General features: G+C 48.2%; 2 protein-coding genes across 3 annotated transcripts; one reads left to right on the top strand and one right to left on the bottom strand.

Moving 5' to 3' along the window:
• The first annotated feature begins 5,576 nt into the window (after window positions 1-5,576).
• On the top strand, window positions 5,577-9,513 carry LOC123087656 (serine/threonine protein phosphatase 2A 57 kDa regulatory subunit B' theta isoform). Of its 2 annotated transcripts, none has more exons than XM_044509702.1 (4): window positions 5,577-5,777; window positions 6,184-7,582; window positions 8,562-8,936; window positions 9,030-9,513. In XM_044509702.1, exons 2-3 carry the CDS (start codon window positions 6,407-6,409, stop codon window positions 8,919-8,921), a joined length of 1,536 nt encoding a protein of 511 aa, XP_044365637.1. In that variant the 5' UTR covers window positions 5,577-5,777; window positions 6,184-6,406; the 3' UTR covers window positions 8,922-8,936; window positions 9,030-9,513. The 2 variants fall into 2 exon arrangements, with proteins under 2 accessions (XP_044365637.1, XP_044365638.1); XM_044509703.1 differs by having other exon boundaries at window positions 5,607-5,777; window positions 9,033-9,513.
• An 18-nt stretch (window positions 9,514-9,531) lies between these two features.
• Window positions 9,532-12,522, bottom strand: LOC123087658 (GDSL esterase/lipase At3g48460). Its single transcript, XM_044509704.1, has 2 exons — window positions 11,804-12,522; window positions 9,532-10,245 (listed from the first exon to the last, which is right to left on the bottom strand). The coding sequence occupies exons 1-2, from the start codon at window positions 12,446-12,448 to the stop codon at window positions 9,721-9,723; spliced, it is 1,170 nt and encodes a 389-aa protein (XP_044365639.1). The 5' UTR covers window positions 12,449-12,522; the 3' UTR covers window positions 9,532-9,720.
• Between the last annotated feature and the right edge of the window lie 869 nt (window positions 12,523-13,391).

Raw genomic sequence — 13,391 nt, 5'->3', positions numbered from 1 at the left:
AAGACATTGTGGAAATTGTTTCACAACTAATACAGCCTGGAACACCGTAGTGTGATGTCCGAACATCATAACTGCACCCTATTGGATATGATGCATACCATGATGTCTCTTATCGAATTACCACGATAGTTTATGGGTTAGGCATTAAAGACAACCACATTCACTTTAAATAGGGCACCACGTAATTCCGATGAGATGACACCGTATGAACTATGGTTTACCTAAGCTGTCATTTCTTAAAAGTTTGGGGCTGCGACGCTTATGTGAAAAGTTTCAGGCTGATAAGCTCGAACCCAAAGAGGATAAATGCATCTTCATAGGACACCCAAAACAGTTGGGTATACCTCCTATCTCAGATCCGAAAGCAATAAGGAATTGTTTCTAGAATCGGGTCCTTTCTCGAGGAAAAGTTTCTCTCGAAGGAATTGAGTGGGAGGATGGTGGAGACTTGATGAGGTTATTGAACCGTCTCTTCAACTAGTGTGTGGCAAGGCACATGAGTTGTTCCTGTGGCACCTACACCAATTAAAGTGGAAGCTTATGATAGTGATCATAAAACTTCAGATCAAGTCACTACCAAACCTCGTGGGATGACAAGGATGCGTACTACTTCAGAGTGGTACGTAATCCTGTCTTGGAAGTCATGTTGCTAGACAACAATGAACCTACGAGCTATGGAGAAGCGATGGTGGGCCCAGATTCCGATAAATGGCTCGAGGCCATAAAATCCGAGAGAGGATCCATGTATGAAAACAAAGTGTAGACTTTGGTAGAACGGCTCGATGGTCGTAAGGCTATTGAGTACAGATGGATTTTAAAAGGAAGACGGACAATGATGGTAAGTATCACCATTAAGAAAGCTCGACTTGTCGTTAAGATATTTTCTGACAAGTTCAAGGAGTTGACTACGATGAGACTTTCTCACTCGTAGCGATGCTAAGAGTCTGTTGGAATTATATTAGCGATTACTGCATTATTTATGAAATCTTGCAGATAGGATGTCAAAACATTGTTTCCTCGATGATTTTTGAGGAAAGGTTGTATGTGATACAACTAGAAGGTTTTGTCAATCCTGAAAGATGCTAGTAAGTATGCAAAGCTCCAGCAATCCTTCTAGGGACTGGAGTAAGCATCTCGGAGTTGGAATGTATGCTTTGATGATGATCAAAGATTTTTGGGTTTATACAAAGTTTATGAGAAATTTGTATTTCCAAACAAGTGAGTGGGAGCACTATAGAATTTCTGATATATATGTTGTTAACATATTGTTGATCAGAAATGATGTAGAATTTCTGGAAAGCATATAGGGTTATTTGGAAAATGTTTTTCAATGGAAAGCCTGGATTAAGCTACTTCAACGTTGAGCATCAAGATCTATAAGGATAGATCAAAACGCTTAATGGTACTTTCAAATGAGCACATACCTTGACATGATCTTGAAGGTGTTCAAGATGGATCAGTCAAAGAAGGAGTTCTTGCCTGAGTTGTAAGGTATGAAGTTAAGACTTAAAGCTCGACCACGGCAGAATAGAGAGAAAGGACGAAGGTCGTCCCCTATGCTTAAGACATAGGCTCTACAGTATGCTATGCTGTGTACCGCACCTGAAATGTGCCTTACCATGAGTCAGTCAAGGGGTACAAGAGTGATCTAAGAATGGATCACAGGACAGCGGTCAAAGTTATCCTTAGTAACTAGTGGACTAAGGAATTTTCTCGATTATGGAGGTGGTAAAAGAGTTCGTCGTAAAGGGTTACGCTGATGCAAACTTTGACACTAATCCAGATTATTCTGAGTAGTAAACTGGATTCATATAGTAGAACAGTTATTTGGAATAGCTCCAAATAGAACGTGGTAGCTGCATCTAGGAGATGACATAGAGATTTGTAAAGCACACACGGATCTGAAAGGTTCAGACCCGTTGACTATAACCTCTCTCACAAGCATAACATGATCAAACCCAGAACTCATCGAGTGTTAATCACATGGTAAATGTGAACTAATTATTGACTCTAGTAAACTCTTTGGGTGTTAGTCACATGGGGATGTGACCTTGAGTGTTAATCACATATAGATGTGAACTAGATTATTGACTCTAGTGCAAGTGGGAGACTGTTGGAAATATGCCCTAGAGGCAATAATAAATTGATTATTATTATATTTCCTTGTTCATGATAATCGTTTATTTTCCATGCTAGAATTGTATTGATAGGAAACTCAAATACATGTGTGGATACATAGACAACACCATGTCCCTAGTAAGCCTCTAGTTGACTAGCTCGTTGATCAATAGATGGTTACGGTTTCCTGACCATGGACATTGGATGTCATTGATAATGGGATCACATCATTAGGAGAATGATGTGATGGACAAAGACCCAATCCTAAGCCTAGCACAAGATCATGTAGTTCGTATGCTAAAGCTTTTCTAATGTCAAGTATCATTTCCTTAGACCATGAGATTGTGCAACTCCCGGATACCGTAGGAGTGCTTTGGGTGTGCCAAACGTCACAACGTAACTGGGTGGCTATAAAGGTACACTACAGGTATCTCCGAAAGTGTCTGTTGGGTTGGCACGAATCGAGACTGGGATTTGTCACTCCGTGTAAATGGAGAGGTATCTCTGGGCCCACTCGGTAGGACATCATTATAATGTGCACAATGTGGTCAAGGAGTTGATCACGGGATGATGTGTTACGAAACGAGTAAAGAGACTTGCCGGTAACGAGATTGAACAAGGTATCGAGATACCGACGATCGAATCTCGGGCAAGTATCGTACCGATAGACAAAGGGAATTGTATACGGGATTGACTAAGTCCTTGACATCGTGGTTCATCCGATGAGATCATCGTGGAACATGTGGGAGCCAACATGGGTATCCAGATCCCGCTGTTGGTTATTGACCGGAGAGTCATCTCAGTCATGTCTGCATGTCTCCCGAACCCATAGGGTCTACACACTTAAGGTTCGGTGACGCTAGGGTTATAGAGATATTAGTATGCGGTAACCCGAAAGTTGTTTGGAGTCCCGGATGAGATCCCAGACGTCACGAGGAGTTCCGGAATGGTCCGGAGGTAAATAATTATATATAGGAAGTGCTATTTCGGCCATCGGGACAAGTTTCGGGGTCACCGGTATTGTACCGGGACCACCGGAAGGGTCCCGGGGGTCCACCGGGTGGGGCCACCTACCCCGGGGGGCACATTTTTTTTGAGAATCTCACAAAGCTTTATTACTGAATCATAATGTTCATAGGTACAAAAAGAAGATCGCCGGGTTGTCCTAGCCAAGTGTGTCGGCCAAACCCTAAAGATAACGCATGCTTTGCGAGATTATGGGCCTCCGTATTGGAGGTCCTATACTCATGAGTAAACGAACATGAAATAAAGGTAGTTGCTCTAGTCTTGATTTCCTCGACAATGGCTCCAAATTCTGCTGAGCTTCCCTGTCTGATTGCATCTACCACCACCTTGCAATCGGAGGCAACAAGTAAATGGTTGATATAGAGATCTTCTGAAAGTGCTAATGCCTCCCGAACAGCTAGTGCTTCTAGCACTTGGGGGTTGTGCAGTCCTCTGAAAACGAGAGCTGACGCTCCCATGAACAAACCTCTCTCATCCCTGCAAACCACACCAACTGCGCCAAACGTACCTGGGCGTGACACGGCCGCGTCCACATTGAGTTTGTAGTAATCTGTTGGTGGTGGAATCCACGTACGGGGTCGTGGTACTGCTATCCCATGTGCTTCCTCCTTCTTCTTCTTCAAAAACTCTACATGGGCTGTAGGGGTGTGCGCCTTGGCCTGTATGGGCCAAGGGCACCAGCCCCAAGAGGCCCATGCGCCAAGAGATAAGGAAAGGAAGAGTCCTAAAGGTGAAGGCACCTCCGAGGTGCCTTGGGGAGGATGGACTCCTCCCTGGCCGCACCCTTCCTTGGAGGAAGGGCCAAGGCTGCGCCCCCCCTCTCCCTTGGCCCTATATATAGTGGGGGAAGGGAGGGCAACGAAACCTAAGCCCTGGCGCCTCCCTCTCCCTCCCATGACACACCTTCCTCCTCCCGCAGCGCTTGGCGAAGCCCTGTTGGAATCCCGCTACTTTCATCACCACGCCGTCGTGCTACTGGATCTCCATCAACCTCTCCTCCCCCCTTACTGGATCAAGAAGGAGGAGACGTCGCTGCTCCGTATGTGTGTTGAACGCGGAGGTGCCGTCCGTTCGGCGCTAGGATCATCGGTGATTTGGATCACGACGAGTACGACTCCATCAACCCCGTTCTCTTGAACGCTTCCGCGCGCGATCTACAAGGGTATGTAGATCCACTCCTCCCTCGTTGCTAGATGACTCCATAGATAGATCTTGGTGACACGTAGGAAAATTTTGAATTTATGCTACGTTCCCCAACATTCACGGGGTGATACATGGTGCTACCTACACCTTTTGCCTCTACCAATGCTGAAATAATCATGTAATTTGCGGTACGGGATCTCTCCGCGATCTTTCTAACTCGTACCTCCTCTTGCGATACGACAGTCTCTATCTAAATCTTGAGATCCTTCCACTCACCATCCGATGAACTAAGGAGTGTTGTCCTTGCAAAACACCACCCTTCATGGAGATCAAGATTCGACAGCACTACCGATGTAGTAACATAGTTTCGATAAACTCAACGACCTTCAAACATCTTTCACTTGATGAAATTCACATCTTTACATGCATGATAAGACCTCGGTTTCGCTCTAGCAAGTCCACCCGGTTGTTCGTCAAGATTGTGAATTCCCCCCCTCGGCGCATGACATTTTTGTTTTCCATTCCAAACCTTCCGCTCAAATGGTACCAGCGCATTTTGCTTCTCGGGGGATTGAAACTGGAGCGAGCAAGTCATCATCAATCTTCTATATCTAAATAGCTAGCCCCCATTAACATATTTCTCTCAACATGCAAGCATGCCACCTCATCATTCAACATTCATGGGAAAGGTCCACCTAAACATGCAACTATTCATAATAAAAATCCACCTCAACATGCAAACATGCATGCATGGAAAATTCCATTCTATTATGCTATTAATATTTAATTCGTACATTCGTTCAAAAACTATCATTTCAAATATTCAGGTTTCATATATATAACCAAGACCTCATTTCCGCAATAACGCGCGGGGCATCGTCTAATTCTAAAAATGGCCGGGCGTTAGTGTGCAGATCCGGCCTCGTTGGCTTTCCGGATTAGCTGTAACACCGCGGCCCGCTAATTAATGATGACACGAGGAGTAGGCAGCGGAGTCGTTGGGTACTTAATAATAACCAATGAATCATGAATTAACGAGCAGTAGTGTGGAGCACGTGAGACGGTGGCGGTCTCATGATTTATTTCTTCTCTAGCCTGTAGCCAATCTCACGACGGCCTAACTTTTTTTTCCGGCTTAACGGAAGGAAGGGAGCGGGCAGGCCAGCCTAGCATCGCACAAGAAAAGAAAAGCGACCCGGCCCAACTGCCGTGCCCACGGATTTGTTTTTCATTTTTTTTTCGGAGGAGAGAGAGGGGGGGAAAGCGACGCGTTACGCCACGTCACCCGCGCCCCAACAAACTCCGCCATTTTCTTTTGCGGAGGAAAAGTAGAGAGAGAAGGTCCAAGTTCCGAGTCCTCCCTCCGTCCCCGCCTTCCTCCTCCAGCGACTGCTTCTTCCCACCGGCCGCGCCGCCCCACCGACCGGACCCAACCACCGCCGCGCCCCGCTTGACTCCTCCCTCCCTCCGCCCGCTCCTCGGAGGCACAGGTACGTGCTCAGCGGTCAGCGCCGTCGCGTGCTGCCTCGCCTCGCCGTGGGCGCGTGGGTGCTGCTGCGTTGGCCGCGCGCGGCCTCTGATGTATCCGGCCGGTGGTTTGTTGCGCTAGTAGGCTCCCGGCTCGGCCGGCGGTGCGGGCAGATTTGGCCCCCGCCGCCTTTTTGGTCGCGGTCGCGGTAGTGGGGGATTTGTCAGAGTTCTCGGGATTTTTTTCCCTCTGTATGGGTGGGATTTACTCTCGATGCCGTCGGGACTGTTCTCCATTTCGCGATGCGGGCTAATTCGGTCCCGCCCTCCGGTCGATTGATTAGCCGCGCCTGTGATCCTGCGGAGAGCGTGCCTCGCGCGATCTTACCGTGATCTGATGTTTCTCACCTGTCAATTTCGTTGTCGCAGGTCGGGGGCGCTCGATTCGGCGCGCTGCCTCGCCGGACACGCCAGCTCTGGGTGTGGGTGGAGGCACAGCTCGGCTCCCCGCTGTGGTGCTGCGACGGACCTAGGGTTTACTGTTCAGCAGCAGCAGGGTGAGGTGGCACCTCCTGCTGCCGGGGACCCAGGGGACGGGGCAGCTTAATTCGGCGTCCGTGTCGGGGAGATTTGGACTGATCTGGGTGGTAGTATGATCAAGCAGATCCTTGGGCGGTTCCCTAAGAAGCCGTCCAAGTCCGGGGACAAGGATCCGATCGGACGGTCAGGCGCCTCCGTGTCCAACCCCCCGAGAGGCGCGGAGAGGGCATCCGGCCACACGCCAATTATCTCCAGCTCTGGGCTCAGCTACGGCGACGGCCAGCATCCGGGTAACGGAAACAACTCGAGGGTCAACAATGGCAATTCATCGGCCTTCGAGCTGCTCCCGGGCTTTAAGGATGTCCCCAACGCCGAGAAGAATAACCTCTTCGTCAAGAAACTGAACCTGTGCTGCGTCACGTTTGACTTCAGCGACCCGACAAAGAGCATGAAGGAGAAGGAAGTAAAACGACAAACTCTGTTGGAGCTCGTGGACTATGTCGCCTCGGCCAATCAGAAGTTTCCGGAGATAGTTATGCAGGAGACCACGAGGATGGTTTCTCTGAACCTGTTCAGGACGCTGACCACCCCTCCCAGGGAGAACAACATTTCAGCCTATGATTTGGATGAGGATGAGCCTGTGATGGACCCTGCTTGGTCGCACTTGCAGATTGTTTATGAGTTGTTCTTGAGGTTCATTCAGTCTCCGGAGACTGATGCCAAGCTGGCTAAAAGGTACATCGATCATTCCTTTGTCCTCAGGCTACTTGATCTCTTTGACTCCGAAGACCCCAGGGAGAGAGAGTACCTCAAGATGATACTCCATCGTGTCTATGGAAAGTTCATGGTTCATCGGCCAGTTATTAGGAAAGCCATCAACAACACCTTCTACCAGTTCATCTACGAAACTGAAAAGCACAATGGAATTGCAGAGCTACTGGAGATCTTAGGGAGCATCATCAACGGGTTTGCGTTGCCACTTAAGGAAGAGCATAAATTGTTCCTTATCAGGGCCTTGATTCCACTACACAAGCCAAAGTGCATTGCAATGTATCATCAACAGTTGTCTTACTGCATTACGCAGTTCGTTGAAAAAGATTGTAAACTTTCAGACACAGTTATCAGGGGCCTACTGAAATATTGGCCCATCACAAACAGCAACAAGGAGGTGATGTTTTTGGGAGAGTTAGAAGAGATACTAGAAGCTACACAGCCTGCAGAGTTTCAGAAATGCATGGTTCCTCTTTTCCGCCAGATTGCACGTTGTCTGAACAGCTCTCACTTTCAGGTAATATTAACCGCACACGGTACCTTTTTTTATTAGAAGTATACATCTATTTGTGTTGCTTGATGCTTCATTTTCCATTTCTTCTGTTGTGTAATTTTCATCTGTCCTTTTGTCCCTGGATAGGTAACAAATAAATAGTGATAAAATCTCATTTTATTTATTATGTTTCTATTCAAGACATGGTAGTGCAGATTTAGTATTTGTATTGTGTCAATTTATCCGGTGGCTGGTCTGTCTAGAATTAGTGCACACGTTACCTTATTGCACGGAATGTCATATTTCCAGCTCACTGCTTTGTATTTGAAACGACACTTTTGTGATAGTTTTCTCTATTCCATACTTTTCCGTTTACTTTCAGGGCCTCCTTTTTTAGAGCGCCCTGTTATTTTGTGCTAATGACACGCAGTGCAGTGCTGCACGCAATCTCTGACATCACAGCTTCGCCAAAAAGCCGTTTTTTATTTAATTTTAGACATAAATGCTGCATGTTTAAGTCGTCATGGAGCACCGCTGGGCTCCCAGCACTATGACTGGAACATGCTAGCAGAATAAATATGCCAAAGTAAAACTTATACGATTAGTTTTAATAATGGTTTGGCAGTTCTCTGGTTAGTGACATTGTCACAGAAGCAAATTCTATCAGCTGTTTATGGCTTTTGCCTACAATGGGCACCTGACAAGATTCTGTTTAGGAGATGTCTGTTTCGTGTGGGCCATTATCCTATGGCCTAATTCAGGGACTTCACTTGCACTTTATTCCATCAAAAGCCCTTGTGGCACATCTTGAATCTGTCAGAATTTTGAAAAGCTGATGCTTCTGGTTCTTTATTCTCATTCTTCATGATTATGTGAATAGAACCTTTACTTTGTTGTTGGAGAAGGCACTCATGAATGCACATGCTAGCATGCTTGAAGTCGCAGAACCAGAGTATATCATTAACTGGTGAATTGTAGCTAATGGTGCTTATGCCACTTCCAGGTTGCTGAGAGATCATTGTTTTTGTGGAACAATGACCATATCGAGAGTTTGATCAAACAGAACAGCAAGGTGATATTGCCTATCATATTCCCTGCACTGGAGAGAAATTCCAGCGGGCACTGGAACCCAGCTGTGCAAAGCCTCACTCTTAATGTGCGCAAATTGTTCTCTGATCATGACGCCGGACTGTACACCGAGTGTCTGCGGAAATACGAAGAAGCCAAAGCCAAAGAGAAGGAGAATAAATTGAAGCAAGAAGCCACATGGAAACGCCTAGAAGAGATTGCGTCATCAAGAGCAACCAGTGGAGAGGCTGTGCTCGTCCATCGAACCTTACCCCGTCAATCTTCAGCTGTGTAGCTAATTATTCAAGTGGTAAAGATGTTCTCCTTTTCTTTTCTTTTCTTTTTCTGCTGGGTAGTTTGTAGCTCGTGCAATTGTGTCTAATGTAAGAATTTGTTGAATCAGTAGGGGGTCCTCCAGAGATTCGTGAAACATTGTACATGATTGAATTGTATATACAAGGTATATCAGGCAGGCAAATCGACAGGAGATCTGAGAAGCCAGGTGGTGGGTTTGGCGCAGCACGGGAGCATCATCATTTCTTGGTCCTGAGCCTCGGCGGCTTCTCTCGGCATGCTGAGATCTGCGGTTCATTGCTATATCCTTTATCCTTGTCGGAATTCGGTCACAGTCTGTTCCTCCCATTGAAGGGTTTGTTGTGGAAGCAAATGGTCGGTCGTTGTTGTCGGTGGGTAGATCTCTAGTTAGAGAGGTAGAGAGAAGTCGGTCTTCATTTCAAAACGAGTCATGGTTGTTCTCGAGTCGGCATGGTTGTAAAAAATGGAAGCAAAGTTTTCTTTTCCTGTACAATATAACCAAAATATTTTCTCACAGAACGTGTGAGGTGCATTCATTTTATTATTATTATATGGCGTTCTGTCTTGTTGGAGGTATTCTGAATTGGCCATTTTAACCCGATGAAACTCTAGGATACTCTTTATTAAAATTCGCTGTTGGTCGCCATAGCGTCAACTACATCTGTCTCACAAATCACACTGGATTCAGAACAAGGTGCTGGTCACAGTTCAACTGAATTACAACAGCCACCACAAGACTGCTGCTGCTGCTGAATGCTGAAGATGATGCTGGCGCTCGCTCAGTTGCCGTGGCCTTTCCTGGCGGCGGCGAGCAGGGAGCCGAAGGATGGGCGGATGAAGGTGCCCGAGGCGTCGCGGAAGAACATGCCGGCGACGACCTTGTACATGGCCTCGGTCATGTGGACGCCGTCCCAGTTGACGTAGCGGGCGGGGTGGGCGCAGGCGGCGGGGACCTCGGGCGAGCCGCAGGTGGAGAAGATCTCGAAGTTGTAGGCGCCGCCGCCGGAGCCGCAGCAGGTCTTGAAGGGCTCGGCGAAGCCGTACCTGGCGGGGCTGCGCATGACGGCGAGGTGCGCGGCGTAGTAGTCGGCGTAGGCGAGGACAGCGCCCGGGTGCGCCTGGCGGAGCCGGTGGATCCCGGCCTGGAGGTGGTGGTTGTGGTCCATGCTCTGCTTGTTGACGGAGGCGACGCAGCTGAGGTTGTCCCGGTCCTCGGGCCGCGCCAGCGTCATGGCCAGCGGCAGGCAGCCGGTGAGCGGCAGCCCCTGCACCACCACGTACCTGGCCCCCCTCTTCAGCAGCCCCTGCCATTTTTGTTTCTCCGTCAGTCGCAGAGAAATCACACCAAATTAATTAAGGAGACAATGTGAGGTTTATTTTGATCATGAAGAAGTATCCTGGCACAAAAGTAGTACTAGTACACTCTCGTACGTTACTCCATACTCTGATTCTTCTTTTTACTACTGCAACTCCAGATGGTGACTGCATGGACAAGAATGATGAAGTCCATGATTGCTGCAATCTTTAACCGGTTTCCTCATTCATCACAGCGCTTCTTTTCTATGAGTACCCCCATAATTTCTGTTCGGAATTACTTGTCTCGGAAATGGATGTATCTAGAACTAAAATACATCTAGATACATCCATTTCGACGACAAGTAATTCCGAACGGAGGGAGTAGGTAGCAGAATTTGAGGCTAGCACTGTACATGCATATGCAGAGGTAGCAGATAGAGACAATGCAGTAAATGGCCATCAAAATTAGTACTCCCTCCATTCCGAATTACTTGTCTTAGATTTGTCTAGATACGAAGGTATCTAGCACTAAAATGAGTCTAGATACATCCGTATCTAGACAAATCCAAGACAAGTAATTCGGAACGGAGGGAGTAGGTCGGAGTACTGGATGGAAGCTGCGGCGCCTCATCAAAACGTCAAGAATTAAGTCGGAGTACTACTAGTCAGTTCAATGGATTAATCACGCCTCTCCCTGTTTATCATCGGCTGACACTGTACTAACCCCTAACTGAACTGAACCGAACCAAATTCAGACCAGCACTTGAGCTGCAGTCACAGATGGGAGATTCACGGTGGAATTACTATTCTCTTCAGTAGGATGCTGTTAGCTAGGTGCATTATGTTCTCCAGGGACAAAGGTTGAAGAGGGAATTTAAGACGGGATCGGATAGATCGGCAGCAGTAGTGTAGTAAGTGTCGGCAGGGACAGCAAAAAGGCAGCCGTAGATCTATCTACTCTTGCGCACCAGTAGGAGTTTTGATGAAGAACAACAGCTCGCTCACCTACTGACTCCGGTTACAACCAAGCAAAGGTAGAGAAACTCGGTACAACCCTCAGTCCTTGGAGGTCAGCTCAGTAGCTAGGAATTAATCACACCGAAATCAAAGTAAATAAATGCACCCATCTGTCAGAATCAGACCTTCGGACATGTACTACAAGGACAGGTTGCATCCACGGCATGGGCTCTGAAGCTCTGGTCTGGACGCTCACTATGATAACTAACCGCCTTTTGTTTTCACTGTGCACTACTTAATTACAAGTTACAGTGATGAAATTAGGAGATCCATCTATCTAGAAGATCTACTCCGTCAGTCCCATAATATAAGAGCGTTTCTGACGCTACTTATATTATGGGACGAAAGGCTACTTATATTATGGGATGGAGGGAGTAGCAAGCATCCTTACACCACTAGATAGATTTTGGTTTAACTTTCATCCACAGGCATGCTCACTGTGCTCTAGATTAATGCACATGCATTTTGTGAAGTATTGTTCCGCAGAGACAGAGTGTGCAGACGAAAATTAGTCAGTGTAACTGACTGAGGTTGAGTAGCTAGGTGTACCTCGAGGAAGGTGGTGACCCTGTCGACGGCCATGGTCCGGATGCGCTCCGGCGGGATGGAGTCGGCGGCCATGAAGCTGTAGGCGTAGTCGTTGGCGCCGATCTCGCCCACCCAGTAGAGCGCCTCGCCGATCTCCTCCTTCTTGGCTTGGCGCGTCTTGAGGTGCGCGTCGAACCACCCCAGCTCCGTCATGATGGACTGCGGCGTGATGTCGATGCTCAGGTTGTTCTTGGCGAAGAAGTCGTGCTCGATGGCCGTCGCGCCGGCCACCGCGAAGTTGGCGCCGTAGTACTTGCTACTCTTGCTGCTGGCGTTGGGGGCGGCGAGGGAGAGGTAGGGCGGGAGGAAGGAGGGCAGCGCCAGCGCGTCGGTGGCGAGGAAGTCGACGACGAGGCGGCCGTCGGAGTAGCGGTTGGTGGAGCGGTGGAAGAAGGTGGCGCCGTAGGGCGGGTTGGAGACGTAGCCGTACGAGTAGGGCCCCGTCGTGGAGTGCGTGTTGCCCGTGTCCGTGAACGAGTCCCCGAACGCGTACACCGTCCGGAACGGCGGGGGTGGTGCCGGCGCCGGCGCCGCGGCCGCGACGGAGAAGGTCACGGCGGCGACGAGGAGGAGGCAGAGACAGCTGACGGCGGTGGACGCGGCCATGGCGAGCGCGATTGAGTGAGTGAGCTCACTAGCTTCTCGATGCTGCCTAGCTTAGCTTGCTGCTGCTTAGCTTGTGTGCGTGTGGTAGTTTTTATAGTTGGATCCAGGCCCGCCAGCACACCGGGCCGGACTTGACTGACTTGAGGGTCAACGCGTGCCCGAGGCCCGGCCCGTGAGATCGGACCTGGGCCTCCCGTGACTTGCATGCATGGCGCTTCTCATTGACCTGCAGGCGCCTGCAAGTCAAGCTGCTGTACTAGTGGTGGTGGTACTATGCTGAATTTCACTGGGAAATTATTAGCAGACCCAATTAGGTGGTGGTTAAGGACCATAATGGGCCGTGTCTGAGGTAGCTAGGAGGAGATGTGGATGGATCAAACGGATTAGTGTGTGTGGGTTCAGTCATGCACTGCACGCCTGCACCAACCCCTTGGGATTTGTTAGGTGCTCATTACTCGCACAGACAGCAGGCAGGCTGCAGGCGCCGCACTTACACCTCTGTCCACGTCCTTCTAGATGATGGACTATATATACGCGCTGCAGTGCAATTAATAGTCCAGAAAAAAAAGGTACTCCCTCTGTAAACTAATATAAGAGTGTTTAGATAACTAAAATAGTGATCTAAACGCTCTTATATTAGTTTACGGAGGGAGTACTAAACATTTGTATGTGCTCTACATAGGAGTATCTATATCAATAACAATAATGCTACATCTACATAAAAAGTTACAAAAGGCTTACGTAACTTTTTTTTTGAGTAAAAAGGCTTACGTAACTTGCCTAAACTAAATCCTCTCTCCCCCACCCCTGTTTTAACCGGGGGTGGGTCCCTTCCTCCCCCTCTCTCCAATCCCAGCCCACCATGTTGTTGTTTAGGTTAATTTACATTTGTGTTTTACGTAGATGTAGCATTACTCTGGCAATAATGCTAGACCTACAAAGA

This window comes from Triticum aestivum, chromosome 4A, assembly GCF_018294505.1.
Source record: "Triticum aestivum cultivar Chinese Spring chromosome 4A, IWGSC CS RefSeq v2.1, whole genome shotgun sequence".
In the NCBI taxonomy this organism is placed as follows: domain Eukaryota; kingdom Viridiplantae; phylum Streptophyta; class Magnoliopsida; order Poales; family Poaceae; genus Triticum; species Triticum aestivum.
The sequence above is the reverse complement of the archived record's forward strand: the minus strand, read 5'-3'. Positions and strand labels throughout refer to the sequence as shown.

Excerpts from the sequence above, each read along its gene's own strand:
- LOC123087656 (XM_044509702.1), top strand. The coding sequence starts at position 6,407 with ATGATCAAGCAGATCCTTGGGCGGTTCCCTAAGAAGCCGTCCAAGTCC. Across the intron at positions 7,583-8,561 it reads TGAACAGCTCTCACTTTCAG|GTTGCTGAGAGATCATTGTT; the intron begins GTAATATTAACC and ends TGCCACTTCCAG.
- LOC123087658 (XM_044509704.1), bottom strand. The coding sequence starts at position 12,448 with ATGGCCGCGTCCACCGCCGTCAGCTGTCTCTGCCTCCTCCTCGTCGCC. Across the intron at positions 10,246-11,803 it reads GGGTCACCACCTTCCTCGAG|GGGCTGCTGAAGAGGGGGGC; the intron begins GTACACCTAGCT and ends CAAAAATGGCAG.